The sequence below is a fragment of the Bombyx mandarina genome, chromosome 18, assembly GCF_030267445.1.
Source record: "Bombyx mandarina strain Sakado chromosome 18, ASM3026744v2".
Lineage (NCBI taxonomy): Eukaryota > Metazoa > Arthropoda > Insecta > Lepidoptera > Bombycidae > Bombyx > Bombyx mandarina.
In genome coordinates, this window is record NC_143224.1 from 6,126,096 (window position 1) to 6,147,903 (window position 21,808).

Genomic DNA, 21,808 nt, shown 5'->3' on the forward strand with positions numbered 1-21,808 from the left:
AATTCTATCGAATCAATATAAGTGACACAGCGCGGTTGTCATCTGTTCCGGACAGTTCCGAGCATCTGGCTGTTTGAACTACACTTTCTTTGCTTGTGCAACGGTGCAAGAATCGCAAGAGGACAAAACGAAAATAATGATCTAGAAGTAATAGTGTTCTGTGATAATATATATTAAGTGTATAATCTATGGTGATAATGATGATTGATGATAGCAAGTACCGGTAAAATGGGGCGATTAGGGATTGAGAGGCGAATCGGGAAAAAACCGGGAAAATCTTTCGACGCTCAATATAAGTTTTATATTCGTTGCAAAATCTTCCATTTTTTGTAGTTTAATAGTAGAATGTTGAAAGTTCACAAAACAACTCTGAATATGCATGATAATAGCTGCTAACTTATAAAAAATCGCGTATCAAATTAACTTCCTGTGGTGGTAATTATTTTAGTGCTAGAAACTTTGCTCTCTTTTATTTATTTGATAATAATAGAAGACGACTATGATTTATAAACGTTATTTAGTGTTTGAACCAGCATATATATTAAAGGTAAGTCTCAGTTATTATTGGTTTTAATGTATTTGATTAAATAAAAATACATGTAAAAATCTGTTGTTTTTGGGGATATTGGGGACGTCTTAGGTACAAATAACAACGAAAAAGAGGTCAATTGGGATGAGAATACGCGAAATGGAAACGACCTAAGTATAAATAGGTACAGGTTTGTAGGGTTGTCTATGTAGTTATAACAATATTTTTTAAATTTGTTAGTAAAAATCTGGTTTATTCGAAGCGAAATTGGGAATAAGTCTTTAGTTGAAATAGATAAGCAATTTAATATAAGGAAGTCGATTTTGCAGAGACATGTAACAAGATCAATGAAATCTCAAGGTGGACAAAAATGTCTAAGTAATACATAATAAAATATTTAATATTTGTTCAGAGTGGGGGTATTCATCTGATTAATCCATAGAATAACCGACACACCTAATCGCTTAACCCAGATAGAAATATCAGCCCCTAAGTACTTACCAAGAACGGAGAAATATAAACCGTTTCTAAGAAAGCCCATTATATATGTATAAATATATATATATATTTGTTAATGCAATTAATGTTGTTAATGCACTGTCGATTGCACCTATAATTGAGGTGATGTCTGCCATGTACTTTTGTCAGTTTTTCAATTTTTTTTATTGATGATCACTTTGTTGGTGCAACTAAATAAATAAATAAATTAAAACTATATATAAAAATAAAAGTAGTGCCAACCCTAGCAAATTTCTCATTTCGTCCCAATTAACCGCAATTTTCGGGTAAATAGGGATTACACCTATTTTTGCATTTTTTGCTTAAACTGTAATGCTAGTTGTATAATTATAAATTAGACAACAAAGATGCCCCCAAGACTCAATCATTTTGATCCTGATATAGCATTATATACATCAACAACTACCTTAAAATTGCTCATAAAGTTGGAATTTGTCCCTAATCGCCCCATTTTACGGTAATAGTGTTCTGTGGATGATAGATAGATAAACTGAGGAGATAGTCCTGTTTTAATATTGATTGTTGATTATTTGCAAGTAACATTTAAAAAAGAAGTAAAGTACCTAATTGAAAAGATATGGCCGATAAAAAGAAAAAACCTTTCCTACCCAAGGTAAATATTTATAGGTTAGAAAAATGTAAACAAGATCTTTGGTTTAACAATATAATAAATTTATTATTGTACTGTACAGACTTGTTGAAATTTTTAAATTATCTGAATAGCATGAACCATTTACAAAAATACTTATTCTATTTTTTTCATCAACCTTTTATGAAAGCCATTAAAGAAAGTAAAAAGAAATACATTTTAACAGTTCTTGCAAATCTTACAGGAGCCCACAACTCCAAGACGGCCAGTAATTTTAAAATCAGAACGTGATAATTCAAATAAAGAGGCAACAAAAGAGAAGGAAAAAGAAAAACAACCCACCATAATTTTAAAAACTCGGGAACAAAGTACTCCCAAAGATGAAATACCTCAAAGCCCTAAAATTTCTAAAACATCAAACCTTGAAGCGGAAGGGCCTCATCCATCTAAAATAGTTCATAATGAAAATAAAGAGAAAAAGACGATAGGTGTATATTTGAAAATATTGATTGATAAATATGAAAATCAGGAATTGTTTTAACTATTTCAATTGATAACATTCATAGAGTCTAAAACTTATTCTACTATAAGTGGTTACATTAATCATGGATAGCTGAATTTCTTGTCCACAGGGAGTCATTGCTTACTACCAACTTTTTTGAAAATCCCATTTTTATATAATTACTTAAAAAGTTGAAAACCTTATATGTATGAAAGTTTGATATCATCATTGGTTACCTTTGCGAACCTTTTATTACTCACTAACACTAAGAAACCCTATCATAGCAACAGCAGTCTCCAAGAACTAGAAATCACGATGTTTTGAGAGAATTCTAAAATAAAATTAATGATTAATGTTTTTTTAGAACAAAAAGTTAGTCCTCCCTTAAAACCAATGCTGGAGCCAGTGAAACTATTGGACAAACATTTTGTATTTAATTCAGGAGCCTTGGAGTTCCTGCATGACTCAAGTACAAACTATTTAGTTGTTGGAATCATAGGTAAATGTTTTTTTTATTCTTGAAATAACAGTTCATCAAACAAATAGGATGAATTTTAATGCAAAGCCATATGTCAATAAGTTCTATGTTTATGCCACTGCTAGAGTCTCAAAATTTGAACTTAACTGATTTAGCTGAGGCTTGGTAATATGGCAGAAGTCACACATTTCAGTTGTTGAATTGCAAAGTTTACCATGCATTTTTACAATACCATAAAACTTAGTATCGGCTTAAAACCGGTTTAGTTTTCCAAAAGAAAGAAATAGTATTCATTTGTGAAAATACATAATCAGTTTACCTTATTACTTCTAGAACCACTATATCCCTGTTCAGATTAATTTTCTTCTCAATGGAAGCAATAGATTTTCAATAACCCTGGCATCGGAAAAGAATATTTAAGATACTTTCTGTACACACACATTTAAACATTAGTCTTTTGGTCATTAATTTACAATTTCTCATTACAGGAACTCAAGGTGTTGGTAAATCAACAATACTCAATCTGATAGCACAAAACAAATTTGACCAAAACCTATGTAGTGAAATTCTAAATTCCCATGAGGCACCAGAGGGTGTATATGAAACAAATGCAATGGCTAATATTGAAAATCAAACAGATAATCTTGATTTAATACAGCCACAAGAACCGAAAATCGATAAGAATACACTTTCAAAGTTTAAAATACAAGATATTGAACAAATTGAAAGAGGCGTTCACTGTACCAAAGGTATGGTTACAATTTCATATGACAAAGCTGATATAATTTAAAGTTCTTGGTAGCAGAGTCAAATCTTTAAATCGCAGAGTGCAGGCAGTTACGAAATAATATACTAACACACTTTTATAAATTAGAATGAATTACGTGGACGCTTTAGAATTTTTTTAATGAAATCACTGTTTTGTTATTTTGTTTTACTTTGAGGGAGCTCATATAAAGTCCCTTCTTTATTTCGCCTGGTCGTGTTTTATGTAATTAACAGCACAGTTGGAACAATATAAATTTTATTGTTGTAGCGGCATAAAGTAATTACATTAAATTAGTTATTTAACTCATTATAAATTATTTTTATGTTTTTCATATTTGGCGGTAAAAAGGTGATGCCTCACAGACTATCTCCTTTTTCCCACATCTCGTGCGTTCCGGCTTACGCATAATAAAACGCCACAACTTCATGAAACTGACCCATATTTTTTCACTTCTTCTTATGGCACCTATTGTCACTGCTGTCTGTGTATATATTTTCTTTTCTTTTGATAAGGAGTTTCTATATCTATCAACTCCAATAAAAGCTGCCGTTAAATATTTTTTATTAATGTGAATTGGCAAGTAAACTACCACTACCTGATTTTAACTATTTTGCTAGAACCCATATATATATCATAAAGTGAATTCAAATAGAAGCGAGATTACCTAATTTGGAGGGAGTCTGCTATTTTAGAGCAAATGCAAAATCTGTACCCTAACTACAAAGCGATAGATAACTCCACTGACCGTACACGGCCTGTAGAAGACAAATGCTACATGAAAGCAAAATTTTTTCAAGAAGTTCAAAATAATTTCCACTGTATAGCTGTCCTATGTCCTATGTTACTATCTTTAAATACCTATTATAGTGTGAAAATGTCTGAAAGAAACGAATATGCCCACTTTTGAATTTAGTGCAGATTTTCATGTATTTGAATGATTTTAGGTATCGATATGTACATAACAAACGATCGTGTGATCCTTCTGGATTGTCAAGCTCTTTGGTCACCATCTTTAATAGAAGACAGCATGCCTCCTATAAAATCGAAAAGTTCTAATGAAATCACAGTAGAATGTCTTCAGATAGCTTCATTCCTAATGGCTATATGTCATGTGCTTATTGCAGTCCAGGATTGGTTTACAGATTATAATTTTATTAGGTAAGCTTTTATTTATTTATTTAATACTCCAAAAACAAAATGTGTGTGTGAGGAGAATTGTTTATCAAATTTTCTTTCTAGATTCACCTAGAGATACTGTCGAGGTATCTTTATTAATAGGCCTGTGCTTATGTGTAGGGTGGTGTGATGATGGAGATGATATCTAATGCCAACAATTTTCCCACAACTCAATCTATATAATATAAATTAAATATTCGAGCGTTTTTAAGTACAACTTCCGTGATCCTTACCTAAAAAAATTATCACAATATCTTTATTGAACATAAAGCTTATAGATGTGCTTACCGTATCGTTCGATAGATGGCGTTATTCGTTTTCTGAATCACGCAGATTTATTAATCTAGATAACATTACGGTCAAAGCCAGTCACTATGCTTAATGCACATGTCTAGTGTATTCGGATAGCTGCGACGAGTAAATTAACACACAGACACAGCTCACTAAGTTTCTCGCCGGATCTTCTCAGTGGGTCGCGTTTCCGATCGGTGGTAGATTCTGCAAAGCACGGCTCTTGCTAGGTTTCGTGTTAGAAACCTCGTCAGGTTTGAGCCCCGTGACCTCACCTACTAGCTCGGCGAATCTAGAATAACCCCTCGAGGTTACTAGAATAGGCAGGAGAAAAAATAAAAGGATATATCACCCATGAACGTAACGTACGAAATGAACGTACGAAGTGCACGTAACGAAATGCACTCGATATGTAATGAGTTCCCAACCACGGCCTTTCCTCAGTGTAAGAAAGCTAGGAACGTATGGTGACACTCCTCGTATTACTGCAGTCCAAAAGTTCAGCGCGAACCAATCCCTAACAGGGCGGCAACCACATCGGCCTTCAATAGCCATAAAAAGTGCCAATTACGGATTCTACATGAAGTAAACAGTGACTGGGCTGTGCCTTTGACATTGCTGACGTTCATGAGCGACTCGGACCACTAACGATCAGGTGGGCCGTACGCTTGTCTGCCTACAACCGAAATAAATAAACAACACTGGTATAGGCTGTGTGTTATCCGTCAACCAATCTATTTTTTATGTTTAGATTAGTGGACGAGTGTCAAAGCTCACTTTGTGTTAAGTAGGTACCGAAGCCCGTAGACATCAACAAGATAAATGTCGTCATCCAGCTTCAGACATGAATTCTAAGTCTTAATCTTTACTCTGGAGGGTAGAAGCACCATCTCAGTATCATAAAGTGTCCGCTGAAAGGGAGCCAATCAAGATAGCGCCATAGAAGAAGCAAATACCTATCGCAGTAGTAGTAAACTATCAACCACACTTCACTTTAATCCAGCACACTTCACTCTCTGTAAATCAGATATATTCAATCATTTCCAGCTCCTACATTTTTAAGAGATTTTCTGACCTGGTAGCTAAGACCTTTAGGTCAAGTCTTATTTTAATTTATATTCTTATTTTTATGAAAAATGATAATATGGAGTGAAATGAAATGAAATAAGATGAGATGATATGGGATGAAATATAATCTTAGTAAAATGGTGGTCATTTACTGAGACTTTTTCAGTGAGACTCTTGGAGGATTTCGAGAAGCTACGTTCAGCAGCGGCTTTGTTTCATTTTCCTACATTTGTGCACATTCACAGATACTAAACAGTTAATAAACCACCGTTATTACACATTTAAACCTGAAGAAACACTAAATAGGTAGACAAAATAAAACAAATCACACAACTTCGCTCCTCGCGTTCCTGTCAAAAATTCCCCACTTCCTACACTTATATCTACTTACCTCTACTCTCCATAGTTTTATAGGTACGGTGGTGGTACCTACCCGTGCAATCTCACAATAAGCCTTAACACCAATCTACGAACTATTTCGCAAAAATACGACAGGAGTATTAAATTTTTTCAGATACATTCAAACAGCGGAGATGTTAAAGCCTTCACTATCGGCTTCAAACACTATTTCGAACCAAGAAGGTTCAGAATCGACGGCCATTGGTGAGAACCAGCCCCACTTGCTGCTTCTACATAACAGATGTCAGCTAGAAGATTATACACCCGAATCCATTAAAATTATGCAAGATCTTTACAGGTATGCTAGTCGCGTAAAGTTACAATGGATAATGCACAAGTTCCACAATACTTCACACCTTTCAATAATATCCGTAAAACGTGACTGACATCAAATATTTGAATTGAAACTCTACTGATCAGATAATAACGTCTGGTGTATTAGCATCGATCGATACGGCTATTCCGGGATTCAAATCTTGGAGAGAGATTTAATTTTCCTATAACGTAGCGTACTAACCAAAAAATATATTGCTTAGATGGGTGGATGAGCTCACGGCCCGCCTGGTGTTAAGAGGCTGCCAGAGCCCATATACATCAACAATGTAAATGCCCCCACCCAGTTTGAAACATACGTCTTCCTTGCTGGATGTCTTGTTGTTCTCTTCAATGAAACGATTTGGCTCGTATTTACAGGTTTATTAAAAGATAAAAACTGAAGAACAAATAATGATGAAGTGCAATATGAGTGTAGTAGATAATGGATGTATATGCGTTCACGATCGCTCGATGAAGTGAAGCTCGGTGGTGGGCGAGAATAAAAACTTGTTTGGAGGGGTATTTAGAGATCCTTAACAATACGCTCTCTAAGTTTCAGTTTTATAGTACAACGGCTACCCCCCATCGAAACGGATTACTGCTTCATAGTAGATATCGGCAGGGCGGTGATACGTAAAACGAAAAATCAACGCGTTGATTCTAGAGTTTTGGCGTATTACGAACTCACAACATTAACTTACCTATTTCTGGACTAGCCGTGTCTTCCGTTTTAAATTGTGGGACAAACGTCATAGATTACAGAATATTGAGATTACGACCTTAACCACTTAATATAAGGTGTAGCGTAAGTTCATCTCATGTTAACATCAGGTAAGCGGTGACCTCGTACATCTATTCAAATTAAACATTTCAAAGTGATATTGATTGTAATGTATGAACACGTTTTTATTAGCTTGACCTGTATTTTGCAAAGTAATTTTCACGAATTAAGACGTCTGACGCGTCATGGATCGATGACCATCTTTCAGCCCACAGATGTTCACTGTTGGGCATAGACCTCCTCCAAGCTACGCCACAACGATCGATGAAAATACAATAATTTTATTACTCTGACTTAACTTTCCGCCCGAGTTTACTAGTGTAAAAAAATATATTCAATATTTAGTTTGGGTGCTCTAATCCAGTATATTTATTATTATTTATTTTATTAGTATATTTAGTTAACAAAACGCGGTAAAAGCCCTATTAAAATAGTTTTTTTTTTATGAAATTTAATTTTTTTAGAGCGTGATGCTTGGTAGGACCGATACAGCTATTATCTTTTTGGCTACGTTTGTAATTTCGAGTACAAGGTTCCGTGAGATTGCTTTTTCTTCTTAGTTTTAAAAATAACACAAAAAATAATAATTCGGACGGTATTTTTACATAAAAAGATTTGTAGTGAAAATGTTTACGTTTTGATATTGAAAATAATTATGTGAAAGGCATAATTAAGAGAGTTTCACTATCAGTGTAACTGATTTAACATTTAATAAACTGTAAATTTATAGGAAGATTACTGTATCGTCACTATAAGCTTATAATTTGTACAGAAATAATAAAGTCACCACCCTTGACTGTATTTAGAAGACAAACAATTTGTTTGCATTGTTCTGCCTAAATTATCACAAACTATTTGGAACAGGCATCGGGTTCATAAATTCAAGAAGGCTTCGTGTCGTCAGGTTGGCCGAGTGGTCTAAGGCGCCAGATTTAAGCTCTGGTTCCCGAGAGGGAGCGTGGGTTCGAACCCCACACCTGACAAATTACTTTTTATTTTTAATACTTAAAATCCATCTCAATTTTAATGTAATTGTTCTTTTTTTTAAATATATTTACAATTAATAATGTTTTTTGTTGTCAAGTAAAGTTCATAAACACGTAAAGAGGTTACTTTTTTTTCTAGAAAGGCGTTCCAAAAGTCGTCACTGCAGCTAAACTCTGGAATGTACATGTACAGCGATACGAACCGAAACGGATTGAATGTAGATAGCGTATGCAAGAGCTACAACGTGGAAACGTGCGGTTCACCCATAAATATGTTCCTACTGCCCGAAGTATACGAGGATTATGGTAAATTTACGTCATATGTCTATGGACTCCAGTAACTGCTTAACACCAGGTGGGCTGTGAGCTCGTCCACCCATCTAAACAATAAAAAAAAACGAAAAAATTCATCGATCATATTATATTAGATAATAATAATAATACTCGGTCACTTTTGTCTGAATTTAGTTAATAAAACATTTATAAATATAATTTCTAATAAATCACAAAAAGAAAACCCAATACTGGTTCAACAAATATTAAATTACTTCCTTACTTGAAAAATTAGATTTTAAAATTAACATTTGAAAAAAAAAATTGGCCCTGCTGCGAAAATAACGTAAATAAAAACAAGTGTATAATAATATATATCCTATAATACACAATTGTTAATACTCTTAAGCATTATTTATAAAAAAAAATGCTTATCTTCTATTCTCTTTTCTATTTTTCACAACAAAATATTAAATAAAACGATTGAATTCGAGAAAACCTTAAAAGATATCGTTTAAGTAACTATATTTTATCAATAATTGATTTTCCATATCCTGCAACATTGTATCATGTTAGATAGATATAATACTAAGTAACAACATTTATTATATTATTATTAACTAGCCTTTGCCCGCGACTCCGTCCGCGTGGAATAGTTACTTTGGCATAACGCAAAATTTTACCCCCCACTTCATTTACGTAGAATGTGAAAATATTTTTGAATTATAGTATGTTAAGGAGCTATTTAAGCCCCTATTTTGAAACATTCTTTATTGGTGCTCCACTTGTATTGATCTTACCGTGAAGTTATATAGCCTATATATAGCCTTCCTCAGTAATGGGCTATCTAACACTGAAATAATTTTTCAAATCGGACCAGTCGTTCCTGAGATTAGCGCGTTCAAACAAACAAACTCTTCAGCTTTATAATATTAGTATAGAACTATAGATTATTAATTATCATCGAATGAAACATTGTTTGGACGTACTTTGATAATCACGTCCCAGGTGCTTATCTATTCTACAGATAACGTAGACATTTATCGCGGGCATCCACCTTTCGAGCAGCTCGCAAAACGACTGCGCTGGATGGTGCTCGGAGTCAACAGGCATCAGATCACAAACGTTCCCAACTTATCGGAACGAGGATGGCTCCAGTACTGCAGCAAAGCTTGGGAAACAATAAGAAAGTGCACTTTCTTCATGGAATACGAGAGGTTCTTACCGTATTAATCGTTGAGCGTCATCGAAGGAATTAGTCTGCTCAATATCAATTAGGTGATAACACGCAGGTGTTCGAGACGAATGATAAACGGCGATTAGTAAGCGGCAAGATATTTATTCACGAGTTTTCGTATATAAACAATTGATGATTTTAGCTTCAATAAACAATTTTATGGACGATGCTACACGTATTTTTCATTTCTTACATTATGTACCCCTAAAGCTTGAATTGGTCATTGAAAAACGCTATCTATGAGTGGTTTGCGACGTTGTTCGGGCGGTTTGTAGGCGTGCTGGTAAACGCTTGCAAGTCTCCAGTGCTCCGGGTAACCCGTTGCATTAGCATCCCTCCAGATACTAAACGGAGGCGCGAGCGTCGGTATGGTATACGATTTTTTAGTATACGGATGACGCATCTTCGGTATCTTGAATCCTTTTGAATCTATAGATGTGCTCACACTTTTAACAGAGTTAGGATTGCCTGCTTTGAAAGCGAATTTGTAATCTTCTTTTTGTTTTATTTCCGAAGGTATCTTTGTTCCGTTGCAAAATAAACAATGCTTATGTTTTAAACTGCCACTAGAATTGTCGCAGTCTTTCGCTTTGGTTATATGTGAATCATTTGGTGAACTGTGGTTTAGTTTACCTTGAGCTAATGGCGTCTTCTCGTACGGCTCCAAACTGTTCTTATTAGAATGAACTTCACTGCCGTACTTTAAATCATCTTTCCATGCGTCTCTAATGGGTTGCAATTTATCTGGTCTGTCCTCACCCTTTCCTTTACGAGTCGAATCGCTAGGAGTTCCACAGCCATGAACTCCGTCACATTGTGATTTTTTTGCAGAATTACTGGAATTTCTTCTACTCAAAGATCCAGATCTTGAATTCTTATCAGCACTAGTATGCCGAGGACAATGCTGAACGTCACATGAATTCTTTCGTTTTTCTTTTGTGATGTCTCTTTCGAAGTATGGTACAGAATGGCGTCCGACATCTTCCACTATCCGATTTTGATTAAAAATTGGGTTCGAATGGCCTGTTTTTTCCTCGAATTCTTCCTTCGGGGTATGAACCATTGTGAACACTGCTGGAGCTTTAGACCCGTTGGAACCATCAATATGTTTGGGTGGTTTTGGCTCTTTTATGGGATCGTCTGCTCTAAAATCCCAACAAATCGCTAAATCCATGAGTGACATAGGTTTTTTGTACTGACCCCCTAAATCGGGAGCAGAAGTCGACGGTCGCTGTTTATTTTCGTCTTTTTCACTTTCACCCTTCTTGGGATCACATGTTTTTGGTCTGTGGACGCGCATTTTTGTGCAGCAGGTAGGACCTGATGCTCCATATCCTTTCCAGCCAATCGCGTACGGCTTGACGATAATATCGGAGCCTCTGTGTTCCCCGATCTTTGTTAAATTTCTGTATCCTAATGTGTCAGGTAGTGGTTGATGCTCCAAATTGCCGACATGCATCTTTTTAGCGAACTGAAAATTTTGAGTAACGTCTACTTGTGGTAATTTTGGAGTTTGATCTTTTCTCTCGTATTTCATTTCTTCCACGGCTTGCTCATTTTTCTTTGCGTTTTCAGCGACTTTTCTCCAGAATGTTTCAGTTTTTTCTTCTTGTTGACCGTGTAACTGATTAACTGCGTCTTTCACAAGCGAATCGTAACTTTCATGTCTCTTGTCTTCTTCCGTTAAATTACCTGGAATATAAGGACTTCGACCATCGGCGTCTACGGGCTCTTTCTGCTTATAAAGATCCAATGGATCGTCTTGTCTCGTACAGTTCTGATCAAAATTATCTTCTTGAATTTCTTTTTCTTGTTCTGTGTCTTTTTTTAGTACATCGGAATCCTTATGAGTACAGACATGAAATCATTTGGAACAACAATTTTAATTACATTTGCTAAATATTGCATCGTGTAATACTAAGGAAGTGCTGGTGCAATTTACTTTTTACTTTTGTTCACTTTACGAAGGCGACTATGAAATGGACATTGGCGAGGCTGAAATAACAATCAAAACTCATCAGTGAAATATTCTACATAAAATTTGTTATATTTTAGTAACATAACAGTTTTTTTTATTGCTTAGATGGGTTGACGAGCTCACGGCCCACCTTGTGTTAAGTGGTTACCGGAGCACATAGACATCTACAACGTAAACGCCGCCACCCACCTTGAGACATGAGTTCTAAAGTCTTACTTTTAACAGTACAACGGCTGCCCCGCCCTTTAAACAGAAACGCATTTCTGCTTCACGGCAGAAATAGGCAGGGTGGTGCTATCTACCCTTGCGGTCTTCTACCACCAGTAATTACGCAAATTATAATTTTGCGGCTTTGATTTTTATTACACGATGTTATTCCTTCGTCTTATCCTTTAGGCCACGACGACTTCAAAATACATAATAGGTACTTCTTAGTATTGGATGATAATCTAATCAAGACTGTTGAAAATGATTGCCTACGCTGTGCAGTTAGTTTATTTTGATACTACAACCAACATAAATTGTATATAAAATTTTAAATTTAAATTAACTACATAGTTCTGTTTTACGTATCAAAAGCTATGACTAATAATAATTATTTATATAATACTAATAAAAATTTATCAACTGAGATTACGTCTGCTGTAAAAAAAACTAAGTATTGCAAAAACAAAGGCTATTAAACACAACTACATAAAATATCTAAAGTGCTAAAAATGACAAATTCCGCAAAACTAACATACTTAAAAGTTTCAAGGCGTCAACATAATTCCTCTCTCTAAAACAGTTAAATCTACGAAACAAACAAAATTTCGCGCGCGCAAATTTCTTTGAAAGGTCGGCGTGCAGCCTTAAACACTCACTACAAATGTCTGTGTGTTTCCATTTTCTTTAACATCCTCCTTTCCTTTGGCGCGTTTCCCACCGCGCAAGCGCCCCGTTGCCGTCGCAGCAGCCTTCGGTCTTTGTACACGAGGATTTAACCAATCCGAGAAACGCCCATCCGGCGGCTCTTTCGCTAACTCCTCAGCTGTAAAGACGCAAATTTATTTATCATAAAATCAATGCAGGCTCAAAACAAGGGCAGAGTTGCGTGCAAAGTATTAATAGGTCACCGATTTATAACTTCCGATTTTGTGCAATCGAATGCCCGACCCAAACCGAATACAAAGACGGGAGATACTCAACTATTTCGTGACACGATTTTATGAGAATCAAGAAGTGTTTTGCGAGTATGTTGACAAATAAAGGGCCGAGTTATATAGCTGCCACCAAGGACAGACAACTGTTATAATTTGTCAAAGTACCGATTCGAAAGACAATCATAGTTCGCAATAAGGTCACGTAACCTTCACATGCGTGCCGAACTGAAAAATGAGTTATTACTGGGAATTTTGTTTTGTTGGTTGAGTTTATTGCACGATGTTTGCACAAAATTTGAAAAGAATATATTCTTTTAACGTATAATTGGAGTAATTAGAAGTAATGAATGCCGATACCTGCACTAGGCACTCTTGCAGTCTAATCTAGATTTATGATCCTTCTGTAGCGGGTAGCCATCATACAACACAAGATATTTGACAGATTCCTGAATCAGGCTTACGACATTTTCAAGATAAGCTTGGTAATATTGCGGGTACTGAGCAATATCACCCGCTCGGTGGAAGATCTTCCTTTTGTCGTGTACCTACAAACTGGTGACCCTAACGTGATACATCGTGATGACTTCGAATAGCGGCAAAAAGGACGAAGCCAGCAAGGTTTGTCGCGTTGGCTTTAAAGTCCCGCCATTTTGATCTAATGAGCCCGCGTTGTGCTTCATATAATTAGAATGACAAATGAAATAAAATCAAATGAAATCAAATCAAACTTTATTAGCTAAAACACGGCTTACAAAGTTGTTGATAGTTATTTTATAGAACAGCGTGTTTCTACCAGGTCGGCGTGCAAATATTATTCAAAATTATTTGCATTAAATGCAGTCAGTAAATATATTAATTAATTAAAATAACAAAACAAATTAATTGAATAAGAATTAGTTATTTATATCATAAAAAGAAAATAAAGAACAGAAAGAAGCGAATTTAAAATTAACATAATGATTTATCATTTAAAAAATCGTTAACTGTATAATAACATCTTAAGATTAATAATTCTTTCAAGTTCTTTTTAAATAAAAATAATTTGTCTTTTTTTATAACATCAGGTAGCAATTCGACAATTCGCACTTTCAAATATCTTGTGTTGTATGATGGCTACCCGCCACACTTCTCATTTACGAATACTATTTAACTAACCTACTTTCCTGGTAATCTTCCTTGGCAAATCCCATGTACCCGTAAAATGTCCGAAGCATCTAGACGTGCCTCTAGGAGCACCGGGCAGAAAGCGGCCATTGATGTCACAGATGGGTTTCGGGTTCGCCCGCATCTCTAAAGGCCGAGCGCGCGATGGCGCCCAACGTGGTACCTCCCAATTCCCAAGCCGTTTTGGCGTCGACTCTTTGTTAAACTACGAATATAAACATTGAAATTTATTGTAGACTATATCAGAGATATTTTTTAAATCTGGGATAGAATAATACACAATAATACACAATACACATACACAAATATAACAATACTCTTTCCTACAAATATCCCTATTACCGAATCCACTGTAATATTTGTTTTGTTTGTTTCTAAAAATATTTTAAAGTTTTCTTCTTTATTTTGCATTAGTTGACTGGCAGGTAAATGTGCAACCTGCTTAAATACAATTGTAGAGGATGTAACTTTGCTATTGACAGGCTGTCAACATTCAACCCACGCGATGTCGTAAACACACTTTAAACAAAATGTTCATTTTAAAAAACTGATCATATTAACTCCTCTCTAGTCCAATATTCTCAGTTTCAAATCTGGCTCTGTCCATAAGATGTGCGAAATCTATGTACATACTAAGTTTCCTTAAAAGCTCATCGTTACATATAACTACATCAACCGCCAATTTCAATGGTTAAAATTGAACAACCACATGTCTTGATTACTTTGAGAAGGCGGCGCGGCGGCGCACGCTTTTAGAAGTGACACGTGTTCAAAAGACAATATGTATTTTAAAATTATGTACAACAGCAACAAGACACGCAACTACTCAATTAATTATATGAGATTTTCATATTCATTGTTTAATAATTTACATTCGAGGTTTAATTTTAGTTTTTTAAATAGCTGATGATGTGTTATAATTATAAATATTATAGTTTTTATATGACGAAGATCGGATTTAAGGGAAAGCCTAACTGTTAGTAGGTATACACGAGAGAGGCTTACCGTAATAAATAGATAAAAATCAGTTGAAGATTATTTGCTTGAGAAAAAAACGACACACGAAATCGTTTTGTAGCATTTATGCTTATTTAATGTAATATTCTAAACTATCTAATTTCCGTTATTATCTAATATAGGAATAATCACGATTTATACCTGTATCATTTTACATATTGTTAAACGGCCCTAGTACCTTAACAAGTTCGATTACCCATCGGTAATTTGACACATGACCGTGGCCCAGAAAAACTATAACGCTTTTATACGTTTGTTATTCGTATCGGTTCGGCATGAATTACCAAAAACTAATGTCGTGCACCCACTTTCTATCTTCATAAATACAATTATGGAGGTCTGTTGTGCGGGCTTCACACAAAAAAATATTAGTTAGATTTAATAGTTTTATTTACTAAAAACTCGCTCCTTATCTGATTTTTTTTATCATATCTTCATTTAACATAAAATATATATATATTTTTTTTTTTTTATTGCTTAGATGGATGGACTAGCTCACAGCCCACCTGATGTTAAGTGGTTACTGGAGCCCATAGACATCTACAACGTAAATGCGCCACCCACCTTGAGATATAAGTTGTAAGGTCTCAGTATAGTTACAACGGCTGTCCCACCCTTCAAACCGAAACGCATTACTGCTTCACGGCAGAAATAGGCAGGGCGGTGGTACCTACCCGCGCGGACTCACAACAGGTCCTACCACCAGTAATTACGCAAATTATAATTTTGCGGGTTTCACTTTTATTACACGATGTTATTCCTTCACCGTGGAAGTCAATCGTGAACATTTGTTGAGTACGTATTTCATTAGAAAAATTGGTACCTGCCTGCGGGATTCGAACACCGGTGCATCGCTTCAACACTATTGCACCGGACGTCTTATCTTTTAGGCCACGACGACATATAATATTGAATAATTGATATACAATTATTCCAGCTTATATCCTGATTATAAGTTTTCTGAATCGCGCTGTGATTGTGTTACACGGTTTAATATAAAAATGAATTTCCCTATGAAGACAAAGTCGCACACTCAGCTATGTATAAAATATTTTAGTGATATTTTAGAGATTTTAAAAAACACTCTTGTAGATTAGTTCTGTATAGTATATACTGTAGGTTACGACTCGCAAAAATCTCAGAGACGCTTTTTATTGACCTTATAGGCAGACGAGTTTACAGTTCATCATTCTGATGGTGATTGGTTACTGTCGCTAATATACTTCAACAATACCAGGGATAAACAAGCCGCCGTTCCTTTGTGTATATAATAAAGGACGTTATACTATTTTCTAACTCAATAAAATAACAAATTAAATACATACAAGCATGCTTTACATAAAACAATATATAAGTTTTAACTTTCGAAAATATAACAGTGGTTACACTGTTAAAACCAAAATTAATTGCATACGTACATGCATGATAGATATGATAGATTAATAAGTATTTTACGATTATCATATCTCTCAAATCGAACCGACTTTACTAACATGTTGACGATCAAATCATTCGATGTCTAAAATTTTCTCAAGTGTCTCAAATTTAATTTCTGGTACAATTTGTTACAAAAAACTCATGACAATAGTCCTACCCATTGATCAGGTGTCACTCCAACCCCTATTGAGTTGGGCGTTATAATCATCCCTCGTTTTAACAAAGGGTTGCAAATTGTTATTTACCCCATACATCACGCGTCCATTTGACTAAATTATAAATATACCCGCAATAATTTAGAATCATCTTGTCATTGCATTGTAAAAGTTCCAAAGCAGTTTTGATATCAGCGTTAAACGGGACAGGATGAAAAAAACCTATTAAAAATTTTAATTTCTCTACCTATTTATTAGTTCACTTATGAACAATAATAACTGGGAACAAAACGCGCATGGTCATCCAGTCCCAATTTAGGATCCCCTATGCTATAGGTACCAAAGACTGATAAACATACTTATATTATATTTAACTATATTCATTTTTCTCCTACCTGTGCTGATAGCCTTGAGAGGCTATTTCAGGTTCGCCTTGACGTGTAGGTGAGCTCACGGGGCTCAAATCGGGAATGTTGCTGACACTGGCCCTAGCAAGAACAGTGCTTCGCAGAATCTACCACCGGATCGGAAACGCGACCCACTGAGAAGATCTGGCGAGAAACTCAGTGGGCTGTCTCTGAGGGTTAATTTACTCGTCGAGCCCTTCGTCGCAAGCGACGGGTTCAACGTAAACGATGACCGGTGCTTGAGGTACCTAAAAGCACCGTTAGTGGATCGGGAGGATCCGAAATGACGTGTTTGGGGCAACGGCTCTTGGACGGCTCTTGCTAGGGTTCGTGTTAGCAACGTCGTCAGGTTTGTGCCCCGTGAGCTCACCTACTAGTTAAGGTTACGCTGAAATAGCCTCTCAAGGCTCTGAGCTGGGTAGGAAAAAAAGGCAATCATGGCAATCTTGGCAATCTTTAAATACAGAAATAAATGGCTTGACCGCTTCTCTTATTTATGAATCGATGATAATTACTGCAAACAGTATCACCTTGTTCAAACGTACACTGACTCCACAAACATAGAACGAAAAACCATTAGTCATACATTAATGTATCCGTTACTATATTCGAAAGACAACTGCAATTAAGAAGTCATAAATCATTTCGTTTGCAAAGTTTACCTTCAAACATTACAAACTAATCGACGATCACATTATTTTATTGGCTTAATTTTTATTATTCCATAAAGCTTCGTTATTATATATTATTACTTACATGTTCACAACACTGCGAAGCAGTTTTTCACAACTTGATAAAAACGACAAAAGCCAAAAAACTAAATTTTGCACTATAAAGCACAGCTTCAGCCTCGCGTAGATATGGTGTTTACGTAAAATATATATTTCGCTAAATTTACTGCAAATTTCTGCCTAATCATTAGTAATTGTTAAAATTAAACTACATCAGTGCACTGTGTACTATAATACACTACATCTTTCACCCACCACAAGAGCAAAATCCTCCCACTTTTATCATTCCCTTAGTAACTGTCCGGTGTAATCCTCACTGGTGGTAGGACCTCTTGTGAGTCCGCACGGGTAGGTACCACCACCCCGCCTATTTCTGCCGTGAAGCAGTAATGCGTTTCGGTTTGAAGGGTGGGGTAGTCGTTGTAACTATACTGAGACCTTATAACTTATATCTCAAAGTGAGTGGCGCATTTACATTGTAGATGTCTATGGACTCCAGTTACCACTTAACACCAGGTGGGCTGTGGTGAGGTCATCCACCCATCTAAGCAATAAAAAAATTTCCTAAAAGTTACTTTTTATTGGATTCAATCAAGATTAAGCTCTGGAATGAACTTACCTAGAGTTTTTTCGAACAAGGTCTACAAAGAGTATTTATTTAGTGGTGAGTAGTATTACCAAAATACAAACACAACGTTAACCACGTACAATAAAATCGATAACATGAACTTTATAATATAACAATATTTTTATCAAAATTATGGTTTGATTAGTAATCTAACTGAAAACTGATGTTTCCCAATGTTTGATCGTACGACAGTAAAACGATATACTATATAGAAACCACGAAGTAGATTAAATAAATTACTCTAATTGAGTCCACTATTCATATTCGTGCTTATGTATTGCAATTTATTTAAAACACAATAAATTTTGATGCAAAATCGGCCTATCCCTAGTTTCATCCATAGATAACAGATGACTTTGTAAACATCATTTTAGCGCGTATTTTTTTGCCTACGAGGTATTGTGTAAAGGTAAATTCGAACCTCATTATCTCCATACTAACTATAGTAAGCTTAGGCCACTTTTGCGATGACGGCCTCAATTATTTAATGCGTTACCTTTGTTTCATTGTTGTCGCTACATACTACAGCTACAGTCGCTACATACTTTTTTTTTTTTTTTTTTTTTTCTCGGGCCGGGGGCCGAACCTCCTACGAGGTCCCCGCGCCTAGGGGGCGCGCGGGGTATGTGAGACTCAACGATCTGCAGGTGTTGAGAGCAGATCGCGGGCCCAAGGATTTTAGGGCCCACCCACTAAACGACTCCCCTGCACTCTTACACCCAACACAACTAATTCGTAACCGGCAACTAATCGAATACGTCAAAGACCTTTAGCAATTACAGCCGCGCCTAGACATCGTTAGCAACACAAATAAATTTGCTTCGTCCCTGAACTCGATCGACCCCTTAAATAGAACGTCAATGAATTAAAAAAAAATCAAGCATTTGTCACTTGGTAACCCGTTTCAATGTCGGTTCACGTAATGTATTATCTTCACAAATGCTAAATATAGACAACAATAACGCTTTTTATAACATCCATTTTCGCTCATATGTAATAAGCTTTCACTGTAACACCTATTCATTTCTTAAAGCTATCGTGCGTCACGGCTCCCAAATATAAAAAAAATACCCGAGTTGTCTATACCAAAGAGTACCTAATGAATTAAATGAATTACATTTTTTTTTTATTGCCCTTAGGCAGACGAACATACGGCCCACCTGATGGTGAGTGGTTACCGTCGCCCATGGACTTCAGCAATGCCAGGGGCAGAGTCCAGCGGCTGTCTAAGTTTCCGATTAAACACGATATCAGCTTCTTGAAGGTTCGTAAAATAAACACACAAACGGCCGTCTGGTGTAGTGGTAAGTGACATGGTCACTACACAAGGGGGTCGCGGGTTCGAATCCCGCCAAGGGAAGATATTTGTATGATAAATATAAATAAATGTCTTTCCAGGGTTATGGGTGTATATTAATTATATGTATGTGTATAATAAAAATATTATATTTATTTCCGTTATCTGGTACTTGTAACACAAGTTCTTTACGAACTTAGCACGGGACCAGTTAACGTGGCGTGATTGTTAGTAAATATTTATATTTATATTTACAAAGGACAGTACATTTTCTTTACGATTCATCTATTTTCTTTTGAGTCAACAATATTGGATTCATTTTTGCAATAAATACGTTTGTATTTTGTTTTGGTAGACCTATCTTAAGTATTTTTATTGAAGCAATTGTGCGTGGAGCTAGGCAGACACCACATCTGAATGTCGCTGCCCGCCTTCCCTAATTTAATAATTTCCCTAAAGCTTAAACTCGGACGCACGACAGTTTTGCTGCCTTTGCATTAGACGCCTTCAGCTCTAACACTAGGAGCAGGCTTAGGGACCTCGGTAACCGTACTCGTCGAACTCGACAAAGAGTTCGCCGTGCAACCTAACCCATGAATCAGCTCGCTGAGTTTCTCGCCGGATCTTCTCAGCGGGTCGCGATTCCGATCCGGTAGTAGATTCATTCGCGAAGCAGCTACTCTTGAGCTGTTAGGTCTCCTTCGGAGGCGCCCACCTGTCCTGGTAAAACTGGAAAGGCCACCGGGCCACCAGTAATCCTTCAAACATAAAAAAAAAAAGTTTTGCTGCAAAAGCAAAAAATACGCAGCATAACGTTTATGAACGTTGAGAACATTCATAAAAGTAAACACTTTTACATGGCTTTTGCAAAATTTCTATTCTTTAGAACACTTTGCAAAAATCCTCATTGCAATCACTACTAGAATAATAGTATATAAAATTGGCTTAATCATAACCAACTTTTACTTCCTTACTAAACTTTCTTCATTATAACCTACTATCCACAATTTGGTTGAAGATCACTGCTGACCCACACTATAGGTTAATTCTTTAGATGGACTTTATAAGATATACAAGACTTAAAATAAATGGTAAGTTTAATAGTTTATCAAAGTTGTAATTGCAAAAGATAAGTACCTAATGCGAACAGATGCATAATCTCTAGTACAATTTTTCGGCATAATCCAGTACTTTATTTCACGTTAAAATCTAAACAACAATAGTAAAAAAACAATTTATCGTAAATATACGATAACATTTAACAAAACACCAAGCTAGGAGTGTCAAACACGGATTAACATTACACATGAACCATGAAAAATAGCCATTCCTTCCTAGTAAAAAACACCCTTCGGAATGACCCAAACTCAATGGCTTCAAGCACGAACTAAAGTAAAACACATCTGCTTCGATATAAGATTGATAATAGCGTAAAAGCTTGACTACTACGATTGTTTGCGATGTAATTGGATGTATCTAAGTTGGATTAAAGGAATTACAATTTGCGCGCAAATAAAAAACTGTTTTATGGGCATATTCAGAAGGGGCTACTGATGGTGCAGGTGCACTGGAGGAAATTTGTAGTAAAACTGTGGACTTAATTCAAATATATTATAGAACAGTAAATGATTAAAATAATAAAATAATTTTAAGAATAAATCATGAAGTGCATCCGTAGTGGTAAGTAAAAATATAATAAATCTCTAATATACTATGACATCATAAGAACAATAACGATGGGGGTGTATGTACTAGTGTTTCAGATTTAGATTTCTATTGATTTAGGTTTTTGAAGACGATAAAAAATCAACTATCGTTCAACATTCTTTAAATAATATCCTTTTCTTGCCTAGCTGCCTTTAAAATTTTCAACTTTTTTTTTTTTTTATTGCTTAGATGAGTGGACGAGCTCACAGCCCACCTGCTGTTAAGTGGTTACT

At 35.7% G+C, this 21,808-nt stretch overlaps 3 protein-coding genes and 1 non-coding gene across 4 annotated transcripts; 2 read left to right on the forward strand and 2 right to left on the reverse strand.

The window, feature by feature from the left end:
* The first annotated feature begins 196 nt into the window (after positions 1–196).
* On the forward strand, positions 197–10,084 carry LOC114239460 (nonsense-mediated mRNA decay factor SMG9). The gene is made up of 9 exons (XM_089734806.1): positions 197–217; positions 1,506–1,661; positions 1,882–2,125; positions 2,504–2,638; positions 3,106–3,366; positions 4,331–4,544; positions 6,436–6,618; positions 8,542–8,708; positions 9,703–10,084. The coding sequence occupies exons 2-9, from the start codon at positions 1,626–1,628 to the stop codon at positions 9,906–9,908; spliced, it is 1,446 nt and encodes a 481-aa protein (XP_089590932.1). The 5' UTR covers positions 197–217; positions 1,506–1,625; the 3' UTR covers positions 9,909–10,084.
* Positions 8,316–8,399, forward strand: TRNAL-UAA (transfer RNA leucine (anticodon UAA)). The gene has a single exon. It is a non-coding gene; the product is annotated as a tRNA-Leu (tRNA).
* On the reverse strand, positions 9,975–11,449 carry LOC114239461 (uncharacterized). The gene has a single exon (XM_028169663.2). The coding sequence runs from the start codon at positions 11,447–11,449 to the stop codon at positions 10,133–10,135; it is 1,317 nt and encodes a 438-aa protein (XP_028025464.2). The 3' UTR covers positions 9,975–10,132.
* LOC114239462 (uncharacterized) lies at positions 9,975–14,405 on the reverse strand. The gene is made up of 3 exons (XM_028169664.2): positions 14,188–14,405; positions 12,754–12,920; positions 9,975–11,907 (listed from the first exon to the last, which is right to left on the reverse strand). The coding sequence occupies exons 1-3, from the start codon at positions 14,318–14,320 to the stop codon at positions 11,851–11,853; spliced, it is 357 nt and encodes a 118-aa protein (XP_028025465.2). The 5' UTR covers positions 14,321–14,405; the 3' UTR covers positions 9,975–11,850.
* Positions 14,406–21,808: the final 7,403 nt, after the last annotated feature.

What these genes read in the sequence shown, in the direction of transcription:
- LOC114239461 (XM_028169663.2), bottom strand. Translation starts at nt 11,449, where the DNA reads ATGAAATACGAGAGAAAAGATCAAACTCCAAAATTACCACAAGTAGAC.
- LOC114239462 (XM_028169664.2), bottom strand. Translation starts at nt 14,320, where the DNA reads ATGCGGGCGAACCCGAAACCCATCTGTGACATCAATGGCCGCTTTCTG. An exon ending in GAAGATTACCAGGAAAGTAG is followed by an intron (nt 12,921 to 14,187) that starts GTTAGTTAAATA and finishes GCGTCTTTACAG; the next exon opens with CTGAGGAGTTAGCGAAAGAG. An exon ending in GAAACACACAGACATTTGTA is followed by an intron (nt 11,908 to 12,753) that starts GTGAGTGTTTAA and finishes TTGTTATTTCAG; the next exon opens with CCTCGCCAATGTCCATTTCA.
- LOC114239460 (XM_089734806.1), top strand. Translation starts at nt 1,626, where the DNA reads ATGGCCGATAAAAAGAAAAAACCTTTCCTACCCAAG. An exon ending in TTTAGTTGTTGGAATCATAG is followed by an intron (nt 2,639 to 3,105) that starts GTAAATGTTTTT and finishes TTCTCATTACAG; the next exon opens with GAACTCAAGGTGTTGGTAAA. An exon ending in CGAAGTATACGAGGATTATG is followed by an intron (nt 8,709 to 9,702) that starts GTAAATTTACGT and finishes TCTATTCTACAG; the next exon opens with ATAACGTAGACATTTATCGC.